Source organism: Pyrgilauda ruficollis, unplaced genomic scaffold (assembly GCF_017590135.1).
Source record: "Pyrgilauda ruficollis isolate IOZ18807 unplaced genomic scaffold, ASM1759013v1 scaffold23, whole genome shotgun sequence".
Taxonomy (NCBI): domain Eukaryota; kingdom Metazoa; phylum Chordata; class Aves; order Passeriformes; family Passeridae; genus Pyrgilauda; species Pyrgilauda ruficollis.
Window position 1 is genome coordinate 2,276,106 of NW_024522539.1, and position 18,128 is coordinate 2,294,233.

At 44.9% G+C, this 18,128-nt stretch overlaps 1 protein-coding gene across 1 annotated transcript in view; it reads right to left on the reverse strand.

Annotated features, from left to right (window-relative positions):
• LRRK1 (leucine rich repeat kinase 1) overlaps window positions 1-18,128 on the reverse strand; it is a 74,352-nt gene that overhangs the window by 50,549 nt on the left and 5,675 nt on the right. The window contains exons 3-5 of the mRNA XM_041469129.1: window positions 3,532-3,695; window positions 2,460-2,631; window positions 2-181 (exon numbers count right to left, since the gene is read on the reverse strand). Of these exons, the coding sequence (XP_041325063.1) occupies window positions 2-181; window positions 2,460-2,631; window positions 3,532-3,695 (516 nt within the window). The remainder of the gene's footprint in view (window position 1; window positions 182-2,459; window positions 2,632-3,531; window positions 3,696-18,128) is intronic.

Sequence of the window (18,128 nt, forward strand, 5' to 3'; positions counted from 1 at the left end):
CCTGCCTTTATAGCAGCGTAGAGGGGCAGGCGGATGAGGACGGGGAACTCGTTCCTCCTGACTGCACAGCTCTCTGGGTCAGCACTGTAGGCACGGATCAGGAGCTTGACAATGTCCAAATGGCCCTGCTGGCAGGCTATGGCCAGCATCCAGTTCAGGAGCTGCTGGCAAGTATTAGGACCTACCAAAAAACGTACAAAATGTGATTTAGTTGGTGCCGCTGGGCTGTGATGCGTGAGGAATGGCCACAAATAAAGCCTCTGCAAAGGGGTTTGGGAAAGGGTGAAGCTCCTGAGGACAAAAGGAACAGGTTACATTGCAAAAGTGTGTCAGAGAAGGGTCCTAAGCTGGTCAGGCACAAAGTTTTCAGCTTTGCTTAACTGTTCTTCTTCACCCACCCAGCTAATGGGTGAAATTTTTTGTCTGTCCCTGACTTAAACATTCATAAGGCAGCAACAGTTCTGCTAAAACACCAGCAGATAAATAAACATCTGACCCCAAACAGGGATGATCAGGACTGTCTTTGCATCCAGACAGACATTAAATCCAAACACCCAAGACTGGCCACTTCTTCCAAGTTCATGAGAAGGGATACAAAGAATGGGGAAAATCAGGTAAGCTTTAATGTTACTGGATTAATAAAACAAAAATAAATGCTTCAGACAACAAAAAAGGAATTGTTTTAGCTTGTTTTTGCTGCAGCCTGAAGTCCCCCACAAAAACTTTCATTTCCCCTTCAAATATTTCATTTCAGGTCAACTCTTTACTATTAATTCATAGTAAAGTCATACAAATATCATTTAAGGCTAAAAACTAAAACACCATATTCTGATTTTTGCATGAATTTGCTGATGTTTTAGGCATTCTCAAACTGTTTTTTTTTTTTTTTTCAGAAATAACGTTTTCCTGTAGAAAACCACTCTCCTCTAGTGTGCCCAATTCTGGACAAGTAACCAAGTGCCCAGGACAGAATTATTTCTGCTAACAATAAGCAGTCCCCAAATCTCCCCTGATTCCCTGTAATAACTCCACATACTTTACAAATTCACATCCTCTCTGAAACACTTACAGGAACATCCACAAGCCCAAGTTTTACATGTCAAGGCTTTTTTGCAGCTTATCCATTGGAAATTACATTGCTCTTTGCATTCTTAACAACTCCACTAAATCCCTCACCCTCCTGCTACAAAAAATGGGCTCCACTTAAGCTGTAAGCCACAAGTAGTTCTCCCTGTTCCAGAGAGAATCACTGCAGTGCAACAGCCAAATTGCAAATTTAGGCAATTTATACCTAAGCCCTGTGATTGGTTTCTGTGTAACTTCCCAAGAAAACATTTGGAAGGTTCTGTATAAAAATTTCTGAAAGCTTCTGTTTGTACAGAGCTCCTCCCCTGACCCTCCTGAAGCAAGAGTTGGAGGGAATTTGGTCACTTCTAAACTGAGCTAAGTTTCCAGAAACTACTTAAGTCACTTTTCATTACTCAGTGTATTATATTAATATAATTTAATTTTTCTACTATGTTACTCAGCTTCCTTTCTGGCTGAAGGAAATATTACATTTAATTGCATCCCCTGAACTGGAACATTTATTTTCATTACCAGTGCTCCAACAGGACACCAAATAAGCAGGTTTCACAACAGGTTATTCCTGTTCTCAGGCCACTGGCAACTATTTAGTCCCAGTGAGGAGCTAGAGCTATATTCAGGTTAAATATTGCAGAAGCCAGCTTAGCTCTTGTGTTACTGCAGTGTCTGAGGTCAAGGATTTGCCCCAGATGTTCTGCAGGACCTCTGGACCCCAAATGCATGGAAGGTCCCAGGGAGAAGCAGCTGCCAAGCTCACAGAACACTGAGAGAGCAACAGGGACCCAAACACAGCTCCTGGTCCTGAGCCAGAGTTGTGCCCCCTGCCCCACTGCTGCCGTAGGAGTCATATCTGAGTCAAAAAAAGTCTCTGCTCAAAAATAATTTTATTTTCAGTAAAATGTAATTATTGTTCTAAAGAAGGAATTCCCCTGAAAGTCAAAACAAAATGTCAAGCAGAGAACAGAGTGGGTGCCAGCTGTGCACCCAAAGTGTCCCTGACCAGTCAGGCCACTCTGCCAGCACCACTGAGATTGCTGGATCAGCAGCGGGATGATGCTGCATCCTGAAAATCCCCTAATCTCACTGTAGGGTCTGGGATGTTACCCAGCTGTGAGGCCTGACAGGAATGAACTGTCTCAATGGCATCTTCCTCCACTTCCAGTCTGCAAACATGGAATATTTTTATGTATGTGTTTCTCTTCCCCAGGGGAAAGTTTCCTTCAAGCACAGCAGAGATCTGATCCTGCACGCACTTTCCCATGACTAAACCCCTCCCTTTCCAAGGAATGCCAAAAAACCCAAATGCCTGCTTGGAGCTGCAGCACACAGCTCCTGAAAAACTCGAGGAGAGGCAGGGTCAGCCCAGGGCTTACCACGCAGGGAATCCAGCAGCTCCTTCACGATGTCCTTGTGCCCAAAATACGCAGCCACCACCGCTGCATTGTCATCGTTGGGCTCTGTTGGTAACACCACCAACGCCTCCTTCAGCAGGTACCTCACTGCCTGCAGATCCCCATATGCTGCTGCAATGCCTAAAAGCTGACACTGGTGAAGGAAACACAGCAGAAGAAACTCTCTGTTAAAGGCAGCAGGAAGAGAAAGAGCATTTCTGCATGGGTTTATTTGTGCCCACGCCAAGGCATGTCCACTGTCGCCATGGTTAACTGGGAATGTCATAAACACTAGTGGCCATTCTAATATTGTTGATAAATTTATTATGTTAATTTGTTGGGGTTTGTATTTTAGTTTTTTGTATGGTTTTTCACATAATTTGTTGGGGTTTGTATTTTGGTTTTTTGTATGGATTAGTGCCTGAGGCACAGAATGGTGAATATAAACTCATTTTTCATGGACCAACAGAAAAAGCATTTGTACAGCTCAGCTGCAAAATGCAGTATTACCTGTTTTGGAGATGGCCACTGCGACCGGATTTGACATGCAGGGACCCTCCCAAAACACTCATGTCAGCTCTGTGCCAAGAGCAGGCTCAAAAGGAGGGCTCTGAAGGCAGAGCAGTGCAGAAGCTGGCACAGAGTTTGTGATAAAATTCCACACACAGGTAGCAAAATCTTCCCAGGGGGCCATTAACCACCTTTGCACTGATGGGGGAATACATTTTTTGCTAAGTCTATAAACTGCTTCCTTTTTAAGGGGAAAAATGCATTTCCCTGTTTTGGTGACCACAGCAGCAGCACCCCTCCTCACACAGCCTGTGTTCCTACAGACACTGCTCCCTGTGGTCTGCCTCATCTTCCTGATCTGTGTTTTCAAGGGCAAACTGTGTCCCTGAGCATGTTCCTGCAGTGCCCCAAACAACCAGCCATGTCTGGGATTCACACAACCAAACAGATTTTCTCCACGGAAAAACGACAGAAGACAGCAGCATCTTGAAATTTTGGCATCTTTACCAATAAAATCTGAGAGAGAGCAGTAACCCAACCCAACCTTTTCCACTTGCAGTGCAGTCTCCTCACAGGACAACCTAATCAACTCTTGGGCCTTGCTGGTGTCCCCAGCTTTGTAGGCATCCTGGATGCTTTCTGTCACAGGGGTCTGGGTGACGGAGACGTCGCCACTCGTGGACTGTTTGCCACCCATGTCCACAGTTCCTGCAGGGAAAACAGCAAAGAGAAGTCAGGGAGAAGCACCTGCTCATCAGCCAGGCACAGCTGCGATGTCAGTGAATCCTGGGAATAAAAGGAGTTGGTGACTTTCAGTGGAATTATTTACTGTACACAATTAAAAAAAAAGAGCCCGATAAAAGAAAGTGATAAATGCTAAAGTTCCTCCCAGCAGGGACATGAAACTGAGAGGGACAGAGTTCCCCAATGGCTCCCAGAGGTGGTTTCCAAAGGAAGGTGTGGAAGCTCACACACGGGGACACATGAACCCTTCATCTGCCTGGCACACTCCTCCTCCTGCTGAGGAACCAGGGAAGAGAAGGAATTATATGGGACTAGCACCTGCAGGAATTCTGACAAAGCCAGGAATCTGAAAGGCAAATCTGGTATTACTGGCCTTGCTTCACTCCTGACAACAGCCTGGCAAAATCCCACTGTCCTCCAGCATTTTCAATCAGAATTTTAGGCACCTCTACAAGTGTGAAATAAAAGAAATTGGAAATATTTACTCTGGGGGAAAAAAAAAAAAAGGTAAAAGGAGATTTAGCAAGATGCCCAGTGTAATCTTACTCAATTCTGGAGAATCTCCTAGACCGGACTTTCTTTTCCTAAATGGTGTTGGGAGCCAGAAGAGCTTTTAAGTGTCAGAGATTAAAAGCTGCAGCCATTAGAGAAGATGCTTTGGTGGGTGGCTAATGAGGCAGGCAGGAAGCCTCATACCCAACCATTCCCCAACTAACAGTACGGGGAAAGCTGCATTAAAGTCTCTGAAATAAAAGATGTTTCCAGGTCCACTCCTGAACATCAACCAAGACAGAGGACAAAAAGCATTTTCTACTTGAAAACAAAATGTTTTTTCCTGCTAAAACATAATGAATTATTATTGCTTATTTGCATCTGGTTAAATACAGCCCTTAAGCCCACAGTTCTTAATTTGTGTATTAACAAGGATTTATTTATTTTTTAAATAGACACATATGTCATGCAGGGCCTAGTTTAATGCAGCCTGGAAAGAGAAGTAAATTTGGAGCAATCTATAACTGTCAGTAAATATCTTTGAATAATGCAGCCTGAATCACCAGTAGGTTCTGACTAACACTTCTCATCAATTATTTAAACGAAGCTCAAATCACTCAGACATCGGAGATGGCTCCAGAGGTTGGTGCCATTAAAAGTGTGCCCTCACCAACCTTTCCCAGATGATGCAGAACCTGTGAAGGACAAGGAGCAGAAATGAAGGCCCATGAAAGTGGGATTATATTACAGCACAATAAACAGCATCTCAGAGTTCACATTAGTGGGTGTAGTGCTTCCATAATTCTGTAATTTTAGGGAGGACATAGGAAAAAAAATTCTTCCTGCATTCAGTTCACTCTTTTAAAGCAGACCTATAAGGGATCAGTAAGAATATCACATATTATTTAATTTTCATTTCCATGGACACCAAAGATAGGAAAAAAATATTCTTAGGCAAGCACGTTTAAAGGATGATAAAAAGGAGAACTTTAGAGCAACTAAAGAACTTTATTCTCCAGTCAAAACAACTCAGAACTGGACCAAGAAAATTCAAGAAGTACAGCTCCAAGCAAACACTGCAGTTACTGGAACAAGCAGCCTCCCCACTTGGCACCCTGTGATGAAATCCTGAACCTAGAGAGAAGCTCTGGAATTCCCCTTGGAGGAAAAAATGCCTCACATCGGAGATACAAAACAGCTGGAAAGCTTCTCAGCTTCCTGCCCAAGGAGCCCAGGGCTGAGAGAGCAGAGCAACTTCAATCTGCTCCCTACAAACTGCAGAAAGGAGGGACAAATTTTACTCAGTTCCAGCCTCAATCCTGATTTTGGGGACTGTCACTCAAGGCCCACATCTGCAGGCATTGCAGGTGTAAAAGCACACCCTTTCTGCCAAAGAATTGAGCAGGACCATCTCTCTTTGATTTTAAATCATGGCCTGGGAGGGTGGAGGCACAAGAATCCCATGGTCAGAGATTCATCAGATCCTGGTGTCATGTTCCCCTCGAGCAGAGGTCTCCAGCCACCCTCCCACACACAGAACTATAAAATAATAAAATAAGTTTAAAAGGAGCATTTTCCACCTCTCCTGCTGGAGCTGCCCCACTCCAACCAGAACAAGAAGGGTCACAGGGTTGTAGCTGAGGGAAGAAGGAACTCTGCCTGCTTGACCCTAATCCCAAAACCACTTCTGTGTTTTGCCAAATGACTACTTCACAAAACAACTCAGCCAATGTGTTGGGCTTCCCCTTACATTTTTGGCCCCCTCACAATTTCTGAAGTCCTTTGTGGTGCAATGGCTCAGTCACAACCCCTGGTGCCACCAGCTCTGGAAGAACACGGGCTGGCCATGAGTTGGGTGTAGAATTCTGGGATCTCCAGGAATTGGAAGGTCACAGCTGATTCCATGGAGTTTATTCCCAGAAGAATCTTCAGTATATTAATTTTAGTCCTTAAACTCAATTTCAGACTTGTTGTAGGCAAATTTTTACTGATCAAATCAAAACTGCTCAGTTTTGAATATCTGAACATTCATCAAGTAGAATTCAATAAAGGTTTCCCTGAGTGTAAGAAATCTGGGCAATTCTACTGTTGGAAACCAATCTTTTTATACTAAATATTCTTGGCAGCAAGATAATGCTACCCATCCCTCAAATTTCTTACACCAAAACTTCCTTCTATGATTCCACTCTGCAGGTTAAATTCACCTCCTGCCTTAGGCCTGAGGGAAGAAGCTGCCAAAGGTCTCCAGCAAAAAAAACCAGCCCTTGTGATTATTAACTGAAAGCCTGAAAAGAGCAAAACTGGTGAGATACAGATAAAAAGGTTTGCCCACAACCAACAGCTGTACAGATATTGGTGCTGTCAGATTTTAGTAGAGCTTTCAGAGGTTAAATGAGAAAAGGTTGGCTATCCATTCCCAAATTCCCAAAAAGCACAAATGCCATCCAAGGCAAAGCTAAGCACCTCAGCAACAAAATTACCCAGTTCACAGAAGACTTCCTGGTGACTTAGCAAAGGAGATGTTGGCTTCTGAAATACCAGGGCAAATTAAGAAGCAGCATGTTCTATAAGCTTCATTTATACCCACCAGTGGGGCGAAAAGAAAGGAGGAAAACTACATTTTACTGACTAAAGACTGTTTTATTTCTACAGGATGCATGACTGACCTACCATCAGCGGTGGCACTCGTGTAGGCTGGGAATAACGTTTTGCCAATACATGCACCAGCCATTTTTAGCAGAAATCTGGGCTGAAATCCAAAGAAATTCTGCTCTGCTGTTAACCTCACATGTCTCCTGCTCCTTGCCTGAGCTCTTCATGTCCCTCCTGTCAGAGTCACCTCACTCACACCCAGCCCTGAGCAACGTGACAGGAGAGCAATACTGGAGCTCAGTAACACTGAACCTCTGATTTTGGACTTGATTGTGCAACACGCTGAGCATTTGAGCCCAGATGCAGCAAAGGGTTTTTAATTCTTAGATTTTGTGGATTTAGGAACCAGCTCGTGCACGTTGCACAAGGGGGTCTGTGTTCCTGCACAATGCACATTCTGTGTGCAAGGGATGATATCCCAGCAGGACTTCTTGGACATTCCTGTACTACCCAAGAAGCTCCAGAAACTTTACACACCCAGTGCCATCTTTTTTAGTTTCTGCTTTATTACACACAGATCTGGGCAGTTCCTGTGCAGGCACAGGTTCCTCTCAGAGCACGGCCCCAAAGCAGCACCAAAAAGCAGATAAATCAAACCTATTTGAACTGAGGAACCTGTGGTTTTCTTCTCTAACACCTTTGAACAGCTATGAAAATAAAGCCATGGATTATAGTCCTTAATATGTAGCCTCTGCATCTCTCCATCATATTTGTTTAACCTCTCCATAGATCCACAGCTTCTTTTCTTCTCTTGCTTTCTACTAAAAAAGCTGTGAGCAAACCCAGGGCTGTTTGTGAGGGGAAAAGGGGAGGCATCTGCTGACACTAAAAATTCATCTGCTCCTGACACAACAGCTTGTACAAAAACAACTAACTCTGGAATTATTTCTCTCTTGATTTCAATGATCTATGCTTTGGAAATACCTTTTATGTTTGGCTTTTCCATAACAACCCTTTATAAAAGCTAAGGGCAAGACAAATTTTCTTTTTAAAAATATCCCAATGAAATCAGAGGTTATCAATAAAAAAGTAGTGCTATTTTATTACCACTAAAAGGGCACAAGGTATCACTTTTAAAGTGCAACAGACTGCTGGCCCAGCTCAGAGAAACAAAATAAAAATAAGCCTTTTCAGTAATAAAGAGTACCATGAGAATTTTAGGGTCATGTGTAGTTAGACCCTGTCACAGGCCTTATTGTAACAGCAGGTGAAAAAAACCCCTCTAAAATTCCTAAATTGACAGTATGCCAGTGGTAAAAGGGGAGGGTTTGCAGGTCAGTGCTGTGAATCAGCAAACAGCTGCATAACAAAGCAGCACAATGCACAGATGATTATTGTCTTTATAGCCCAAATCACTGCATCTCTGACACACAAACTCACAAGAGTTTGTAAATGCCACGCTAGGCCCTTCCATAACCAGCAGATCTTTGGCAACTAGGTAGGATATTTTTATTTAGCAGAGGAATATATAAATGAGACGCTTTAACCCAGGATAAATCAGGAAGCTAACCTCCTCCAAAACCAGAATTACAATAATAATACAACTTGAAAAGTGCCACTGACCTTGTCATAATGTGTGCAGGTATTTCCAGAGCCGGGAGCAAATCAAGCTGATGCTTCAACACAGCATCCCCCCAGCGATGCCCAATTCAGCTGTTAATTCCTGGGACTGATAACCACCCACCTCTGCTCCAGCACCAGCAGCTCCTGCAGTGGCCACTGGATGGAAGGGCTGGCTGGCTGCTCCTTTGTCTGAATTAACTACCACAGCTCAGCCTTGACAGATATTTTCATCTCCCTGTCCCATTACAGCGAAATCCAAGCCTCTGGTGCAGAGGATGTGGGGATGGGGGTGGGCAGGGAGCTGAGCTCAGACATTAATTCCTCAACAGCACCAGATGGCTGCAGCTAACCCTCACCAGCTTAATCTCTTGCCATTTTGACTTCTGAGCGCTGCCACTGCACAGCTGAAAAACGGGACAGGGATGAGGTTGAGGATGTGCAGAATATTTAAAGCCAGCGCCTCCAAACACTCCGAAACTCACCGGTGTCACTGAACATTTTTCAATACTACTCCACAAAAGCTCTGCCCAACTGGTTTGCAAAATTAATGGAAAGCCATGTTATTTCTGAGTCTCTGCAACAGACTCATGCATCCTGTGCTGCTTTGGAAAACTTCAGGCTAACAAACTGAGCAGCAGCCAACAGGAAGCCTCCAGTGATTTCAAAGGATGATGGATCTGCCCTACATTGCACTTTCCTATTAGATGGGTAAGAAAAATTTTTCAGTCCTCTGGAATTTTTTGAGATACTGAAAAATCCCATCCCAAAAAAAAGAGAAAACCCTGGGTTCTTCAATAAAAAATAAATAAATTTTTCAGTCAGCCCTAGTGGGTAAAAATGCTATATGAAGCAAAGGTATCTTTTGTGTTCCTTCTCTAATTAGCTGACACTTCAAGGTTTCCTTTAAAAAAAAAAAAAAAAAAAGTTAAAAGATTTTGTTCATTCATTTCTTACAAGGTAAAGCCACAGACCAAGGTGCCCCCCCCACCTGCCCACATTGCCAGAAACTGCCTCAAAACCATCCTGCAGCAAGAAGTCAGTGATCTGCTTTGCCTTTTCTCAGATTTAGGTGAAATACATATGGCTCAACTAATTCTGCTTTAAAATGTTCCTGTCAGGATTCAGAAGTGGCCAGAACTACCAATAAACTCCCCTGTGACAAGACACTGAGAACAAGGTGGTTTATCTGGGAAGTTCCAAATTCCCACTGGAGAGCCTGTGCCAGAAGTGGGTCATGGCCCCTCTGACCCTAATTAATATTTCTCACAATAAGTGGGATGTGCCAGCTTCTCAGGACAGTGGGAGCCCTCCACACACTTTTTTCTGCCTATTTCCTGTGGTTCCATTTCCCCCAAACATCCATTATTTCAGCTAATTAAAGGAGTGGCTCTGCACTAAGCTCTGCGCTGAGCTCTGCCTGCCAAAGGCACTGGAAAAGATGATGTGCTGAGCAAAAAAGCCACCCACATCTAAAACAGAGCTCACAATCAATGCTCACTGCCCCAAAAGGAGACTTAAAACCCCAAAAGAAACCAGATATGAAACACAGAGGAATGCTTCAAAGGCAAAAATCCAGCGCTGAAGGGATCTTTTTCACTATTACTGCAGATTGTGGAAGTATTTTGAAGTTGTTTACATGCCAGCACCACACACACATTGTGCTGATCTGCACTGAACATTTCCCAGCAAGCAACCAGGGCACGCTGACAATTTTAGATATAGTTGTGTAAAGTGAACAATTATCACCAGAATCATTGGAAATTTTCTATTTATAACACTTTTAACCTGCAAGGAAAAAAAGCATTTGCTAATGCAAGCCTGAACGGAAAATATTAAGTCCCGGGTGGAAAAATGCTCTGGATTCCTGCCTTTTCTCTGGGCTCCAGGACAGAATTATGAGAAACAGACGCCTCCAAAGGCTTTAGCTCCACACTTACACAATCATTCCTTCATCATCCAGGATAATGAGGGAAGGGGGAACAGAAAAGCCTCAAATCCCGGTAACAGCAGTGTCTGGGCAGTGCCAGCACTGCCAGATCTGGGCAGGCTCCTGCACTTGTGTGTGCATCTCCCAAATTCCTGGGATTCTGGGAATTGTTTGTGTTGTCCAAGAAGTTAAAGTGGAGCTGAGCTGGTTATTCTTTGCTGAAGTACAAAAGAGGCTGCACAAAGGGACTACAAGGCAACGGGGTCAGAGAGAGCACAAAGAATTACACTGGAATATGAGTGTCAGAACAAAGCCCTCATGGCACTGTGCAAACCAGGCTGGAAAGTGCAGAATAGATCCAGGGTTACTAATGATAGCTGCAGCTATCCAAGGAGAAGAAACAAGGGGTTGGGACATGCCTCTCCTCAGCAAGAGGACAGGATGCTCCCCACTGGCTGCTGGTGAAGAGCAGCTCCACTTCCACTGCTCCGGGCTGTACCTGCTGGGAGAGGAGCAGGATTCCCTCTGGGCAGGGAAGGAATGGGGCAGGGATGTGCTCCAGCAAGCACAGGGCAAAAACTGGCTCTTACAGAGGGTGGGAATACCCCCAACCCTCCAGCAACGCCCTCTTTGGGGTGCAAAGGACCAGCAAAGCCCAAAGAGAACAAGGATGCTGTTACTTCCACCCCCAAAGAGAAGCTATTGAGAGCTGCAAATGGCCAGAGAGCTGCTCTATTGAAAATACGAATGACTCAGCTCTGGAGTGAAAGTTTCTATTTTTGTCTTTTGGCCTCAGTGATTTCGTTCCCATCCTACAGCTTGAATCATTCAGAAATGTGCTTCTGCAGGCAAGGCCAGCTATGCCACTCTTGCTTTCCAAATTTTAAATTGGAAGATATACATCAAGCATGCAGAAGCATGACAATACTTTTGGATTTTCTTTGTGTTCGTTTCCAAGCATGGCTGGAAATGGAGGATTGTTAAATGATGAAAGGTGCCTCCAATGAGGCCATTCCTGTCCAAAACTGAATCAAATATTACAGCCATGAAACCAAACCAAGATTGGATTCCATCTGAAACTTCACAAAATAAAATTTCATGGCTAACTTTCTCCTGAATCTTCTCCTTTTTCCCTAAGCTTTCAACAGAAGGGAAAAAATCCCACACACTAATGTTTTCTCTCTTTCAGATAAATAATTTGCTCAAAATTCTTCTTCTTAAAAAAAAATTAAAACATTAATTATTCACATTGGGGAAGCACCACCTCATGGCCAGCCCACTTCTGCTGCTTAGACACATATTTAAAACTCGCTTTAGAAGAAGCAAATGCTTTTATTCCCAGTTTTGAGAGGCTGTGTGGGGGGCTCAGGAGGGATTTGCTGTGTGTGAGTGAGAGGAAAATGGGCCAAGGGTCTCTGCTCAGGTCTCTTCTTAGCACAAATCTTCTACCACCTCCACCAAAGACACATCCAGAGATCCTACACCTTCTCTGAGTTGGGAAAAGCAGTTCCTAAGCTTGTGTTTCACTCTAAAAACACACGTGAACACCTTCCTCAGTGGAAAACCCATTTACAGCACTGCAACCCCACTGCTGGTCAAAAATAAGAGCACAAACACAGCCAAAGTCTGTCTCTCCAGAAAGACAGAAGGTGCAGGAGTGTGACACCAGGACACTGACCCACACATTCCTTCCAGCTACTTGGATTAAAGTTTGAAGAATGAAAGAGTATTTTTATTTTAAAAAAAACTGATTTGTTCAGGAGACACATCTAAAGGAAGAAGCCTTTCAAGAGATTTGAGGGGGCAAACATCCCACGCAGCAAAATCCAAGCTTAGCACATGTTAGACACAGTTCAATGAGCTTCTTTACTGTGCCTGCTTGACTAATAAAATACTCCTTGCTACCCTCATTTCTCATTTATCACTAAGACAACCACTCTGGATCAGCTTATGTGAAAGTGTTGCATGCAGAGAAAAGGAAAATGCAATCGAGATATTGGATATGGTTGGCATGAAGAGACTTGAAGGGACAATTTGGCAACAGCCAGAGACAAGGGAAGTGCAGAGCTGGGAAGAGCTCCAGGAGAAAAGGGATGGATGGGCTAGTCTGGAAAAGAAAAAAAAAAAATTAAACAAAACAGTGAAGCAAGTGGGGCTTCACTCCAGCTTCCACTGAACTCAATGTGAGCACTTCCCACTTCTGACTGTTCTCCCACAGGAGCCAGAGAAGATCCTGGCTTCCAGGACAGTCTCAGAGGGAGGATCACCTGGACAGCTGTGGCTGCAGCAGAAGAGAAACCTGATGGAAAGGCCTCTGCTGTTAGCCCAGACAGCCACCAAAGCTTTAATAGGGCTACCAAAAAAACCCATAAAACCTTCCCCTACCTGTGACAAGACCTACAAGCGGCAGAAATGCCTGCTTTTGCAGGGAGGTGATTTGTCTTCCTGGGAATATCAGCACCCATTTCAGTGAAGGGAGGACAAGGACTGTGCCTGGGAGGCTCCTGTGCCCACACTGTGACCCCACTGCAGCTCACAGCATTTTTGGATGTCTGCTCCAAGGCAGGGACAGCAAAACGAGGAAGGGCACAGTTCATCCCCTTCCCATCAACCTATGAAAAACTCTGGTCCATTGCATGCAAGAACGTGGTCCTATCCATTCAAATGTCTTTGATTTGGCAGCTTTTATTCTCACCCTGCCACTGTGATAAAGGTCCAAGGTGCAAAACATGGGAGAATTACGACCAGGATTACAAGCCCACTTAAGGAGCCAAGCTTTTTGTTTTTCAGGCTATGTATGAGATCTGAAAAGGGATCCTGTCCATTAGTGTTGTAAAAAAATTAAAATGTTCCTGTTTGATGCAAAAATAAAAGCATTTTCAAAGGCTCTTTGATGTGAAAGACAGAAAGACGTGCAGGCAGATTCTGGAGGAGGTCTTGTCTTCAGCAATTACCAGCACTCTTTTTGAATCCTACTCCCCAGACAGAACTTTTATATGAAGTAGATAATCACACTGCAGAGTGTATCAGCTCTAAACCTTGTGGCTTTTCAATTAAGCAGCAATAACCTCCAGTCCAAAAACTCCTTAACCAAGACAGGAATAAAACAAACAACCCCCAAAACCAATTAACTGCAGGTGAAGCAATTCCAAAGACATACTTGCTTTTAAAGGATTTCATTTTGAGCTCTTCTCTGGTAGCCATGCCAGTTTTCCAAGCAATATTTTGATCATTAAAACAAGAAGTGATGCAATTTCCACAGTGACCACAAACATACCAAGAATATTTGAGCTAAATTTATCCAGACTTCTTGTTTGAGTCACTGCTTCAGTTCGTTATTTTTCCGTGATTTTCAGCAATGCACAGAGAGGAGCTGGGGACAGCCTGCGACTGAGTTTTTTCCCCAGCAGCATCTGAAATGCCAACTTTTATGCCTGGGAGCCACACACTGACTATCAGAGGGGAAATGAAGCTGCTCCTCCAGCTCCCAGCCCCAGGTCCCAGCTCCTTCCCCCTCACCTCCTTCCTCCCACTCTTCCTGTGCCAGACTGACCCTTTCCCTCACCCCTGGGTGACTCTAATGGGGCTTGTCTTTGCAGATGAGAAGTTCCTGAAGCTCACCAGGGATCTGCTGCCCTCTCCACGTGGAGAGGGAGAGCCAAAACAGAGAGGATCTGCCCCAGGTTTCCCACTGTGCATCTCCGTGGCAGACCCCAAGTGCTGCCAACAAGAACTCCCAGAGTCCCTCTGACTGCAGCAGAAGGGCTTTTGGAAGGGTGAGAGCCTTTCCTAAAACTTAAAGGCTTTTTAAGTAGGTCCCCTAAAGTGAGGGTAAGGCACAAATTAAAAAACATGGAGACACTTCTGTTGTGAAAATATCAGAAGCTTACATAAAAGAGCTGCTGCTGTGGTGATACATCATCATGCAAATAAGCAATTGCTGACCCACTAATGAGCACACAGACTTGGATTAAGGGAAGGAATTAAATATCAGCCTGACTTGATGTAAAATCTGAAACAGAACCTATTAAGAGACAGACTCCATGGTTGAGTCACCATCCCTGGGGGGGTTTAAAAGCTGAGTGGATGTGGCACTTGGGGACACGGTTTAATGGTGGGCTTGGCAGTGCTGGGGGAACAACCGGACTTAGTGAGCTTAAAGGTCTTTTCCAGCCTTAAAAATTCCATGATTCTATGATTTTATACAGCAGATTGGGAGTTGAATGGTATAAAATCCATCTCTCCCCCCTATCTGCAATGCAAACAGTTCCCCCCAGCTCATTGCCTTCTGCAAGCACAGCCCTGACAGCCCCACTATTGATCAGAGCAGTGAAAAACAAACAAACCACAGACTTAATGCTGTAAGGATCCCTGAAGATCCCATTATGTCAGTGCAAAGAATTTAATGGGTTTTGGATAAGGCCCCCATAGGCCCTGGGGAGGGTAAAACCCCATAATTCATAGCATTTTCTTAATGCAAGTATAAATTCACCTGCAACATCTCTGTCAAAACACTACATCAATTACAGGCCTGGTAAAGGCTGAGCTGGTGTGAACACTATCAATTGCTTTTTTCCCACTGAAACAGAGGACAGCAGTTCCATGACCCCAGAATCAACCCTCACCTGAAAGCTCCCTCATAAATCACACCTCAGGAACTTTGTAAAGAACTCCCTGTGTACATATGCTAAGGGCAAAGGATTTTCTTTGCTACCTTACCACCTTATCTTTGTTTTTTTCCAGGCTTCTTGATAGAGCTGTCGTAAGTTACATTTCAATGTAATACACCACAAATAATTTTAACATGAAGGTGTAAAAATAAAGCTGTAAAGCAGCAGAGGCTGCAGCTCAGATGAAGATCAATGCTTTACTGCTGCCTGTAAATCAAGCTGCTCTCAGGTCAGACTCTCTGCTCAATTAACTTCCCAAGGTCTTTACTGCACCACTGGCTCTCCCAGCAGCTCTGCCCTCCTTGATACAGCCCTCAAGTTCAAGAGCAGGCTGCCTTTGATGGTTTTTGTCAGGAAAATTGTAAATGCCTCAGCATTCCTTGCCCCTTTTTGACGCATGGGCTGGGTTGGGGAGATGTTGTAACACCCAGCTCTGCACAGGAGGGCAGGTTCAACCACAGGCATGTTCAGCTGCAGACCAGCCTTCCGCAGGAGCCCTCGGCCCCTTGTGAGATTGCACCACTTCTGTATGAAGAGTTTATTTAAATATTTAAAAATACGAGCCTATTACTGCCTTACTGGTGTACTTCCTATTCCTGCTGAGCATTTCCTACTTCTCCTTCTGCAGGGCACTCTGCAGTGAGACTGACTCACATACAAAACCTGTTCTATTTTCTGCTTTTTTAGCTCATAGGAACCCTTTCAGTTTTCTGTTTGGACTCGAACTTACTCACAGCTTAACAAGCAGGAATAAAACCAGAAAACCTTCCAGGCTGATTTAGTGTTATTACGGAGAACTTGACACACTCTGCAGCTCCCCAGTGCTCTGTGTGCTCACTTCACCTCCCAGATCCTCTCCTTGTCCTTCTCACCCCACACTGCCACAGAACACCCAGGGTAATGTTACTACAGGGTGATGTGTGGATGGAAAAAGCAGGACAGAAGCTGTGAGCACTTTTTCCCTGTTATTCAGCACAACGTGCCCCAAGGCCCAGCTGCTGGCCCTGTCCCCACACACAGCTGATGGGAAGGTTTTAAGGTTTACATGGTGAATTCGTGAGGAACAAACTGGCATCAGTGGTGCTGATTTTCCCTTCCTCCTCTATTCAGCAGGAAAGATTTTTAAACAAAGTCATTCACACTGCAAGTTCCTGCCCTTCACATTTAGGAAAACAACAGTGCAGAACTGTGAGGAAATCATAGAATCAGAGAACAGGCTGAGCTGGAAGGGAGCCAACAGGACCAGCAAGTCCACCTCTGCACATCTCCTGCCCTGATGCCAGCCAGGAGCAAAGCTGGAGGCACAAAGTGTGTCCCAGGAGGATAAACTGCTCCATTTGCTCTTGGCCAACCTTGAATTGTCCCCACCCAAACTGTTTTGATACCTTCCCTATAAAATTGCACTTGCTTCTGAGCAGCCCCTCTTGTTAAACGACCCCTTGCCTTTTCCAGCTCAACCCTTGCTCACACCAGAGCCTTTTCCAGGATTCAGGAAGCAGCAGGGCAGGAGCAGCTTTCCCTGTGAGTCAGATCTGAGCTGAGCCATGGGTGGGGTTGCAAAGGTCACTGCTATTGTAGGCAGATTCTCTCAGATAAAATAGAAAGCCCTGTGAGCTGCAGGGTCACCACAGCACCTGCAAAGCCCAGCTTTAGGGGCCTCTGGCCCACTCCAAATGACAGCTCCAGTCATATGTTCTGGTCACTTGTTTGGTCCCTCATGTAATATTTAGGTCCCTTTCCCAGGCAGTCCATGTCCCTCTGTGCTTCCCTGGACAGTGGAAAGTCACCAAGTTACAACTGATTTGCCTCAAAAGAAGCTGTGAAGGTGCACTTAATTAGTACCTGCAAAGCTACTATGAAGTTTCAGGCAGCTCTCCTTGGCATTGTTGTCCCTAATTATGTAATGTTAGACACCTTCCACCATAACACCCCTCTTCAGGGCTCATTTCTAGATTTAGCAGGAGAGAAGAGACACCCTCTGGCATGTTTGAAGGATAACCCCATCCCACCTCTGAGACACGCACCAGCAGCAGATGAATGCTCTGTGACTTTGAATAAAATTCCCACTAAGAAGGGGATAAGCTTTTTAAACAGAAGTACCCTTATGTTTCAGAAGACAGTGATTGTTCTCCCACACCTCTGAGGAACTCCTAGAAAACCACGCAAGAATTAAATCCTAGCTATGAAATTTTGTAAGATTCAAAGAAATCAATCAGCCCATAGAAAGGGGATGAATCTTTATGCTGTTCTACACATTCATAAAGTGATGCCTTTGAGCTTCCATTGTACTTCCTACAAAATTCACATCATGTCACCTCCTCTGGATTATGCAGAGCTCTTTAACCAAGTTTAAAAAAACCCCAAACCCTGTATTTCATGAGAGACTGCAGCCACCCCCATATCCCTGCTCAGTTTCTTTTAATTAGGACAAGATGAAAAAATCCAGGAGGGGGGAAGCAGGGTTTGAGGAGGCAAGGGAAATGCTGAGTGCACCCACAAGGGAGGTTCATCCTGTGACAAATCCCCTCTGAGGGCTCGGTCAGCACCACCAAGTCAAGCCCAGCACCAACCCAGAGGGCAGAGAGGGTCCAGGTCTGAAACACAGCTCAGCCACTCCTGGGAAAGCTGGCATCCTGCTGGGATAGAGGGAAAGCTGGCATCCTGCTGGGATAGAGGGAAAGCTGGCATCCTGCTGGGATACAGGAAGATCACTGCAACCAGGAGGAACAGCAGAGGAGACACCTGAGCAAGGTGAGCCCCTGCACCCTATGTTACATTTTCTAACTAACAAGGATGCTGTGAGTGTGGTTATCTCCACATACAATTGGCCAGGGCTTTATAGCTGCCAGGGAAAAAACACTCCTAAAAAATCCTAAGGCTTCAGATAATGAAGGAGTACAGGGACCTGCTGGAAGGTGCCTCCAGCCCTGCTGGTCCAGCTGACCCACCCCTGAGCCCCCAGCACCACCGAGCTCTGGTTAAACCCCCCCAGGAGGGGGGAAGCAGGGTTTGAGGAGGCAAGGGAAATGCTGAGTGCACCCACAAGGGAGGCTCATCCTGTGACAAATCCCCTCTGAGGGCTCGGTCAGCACC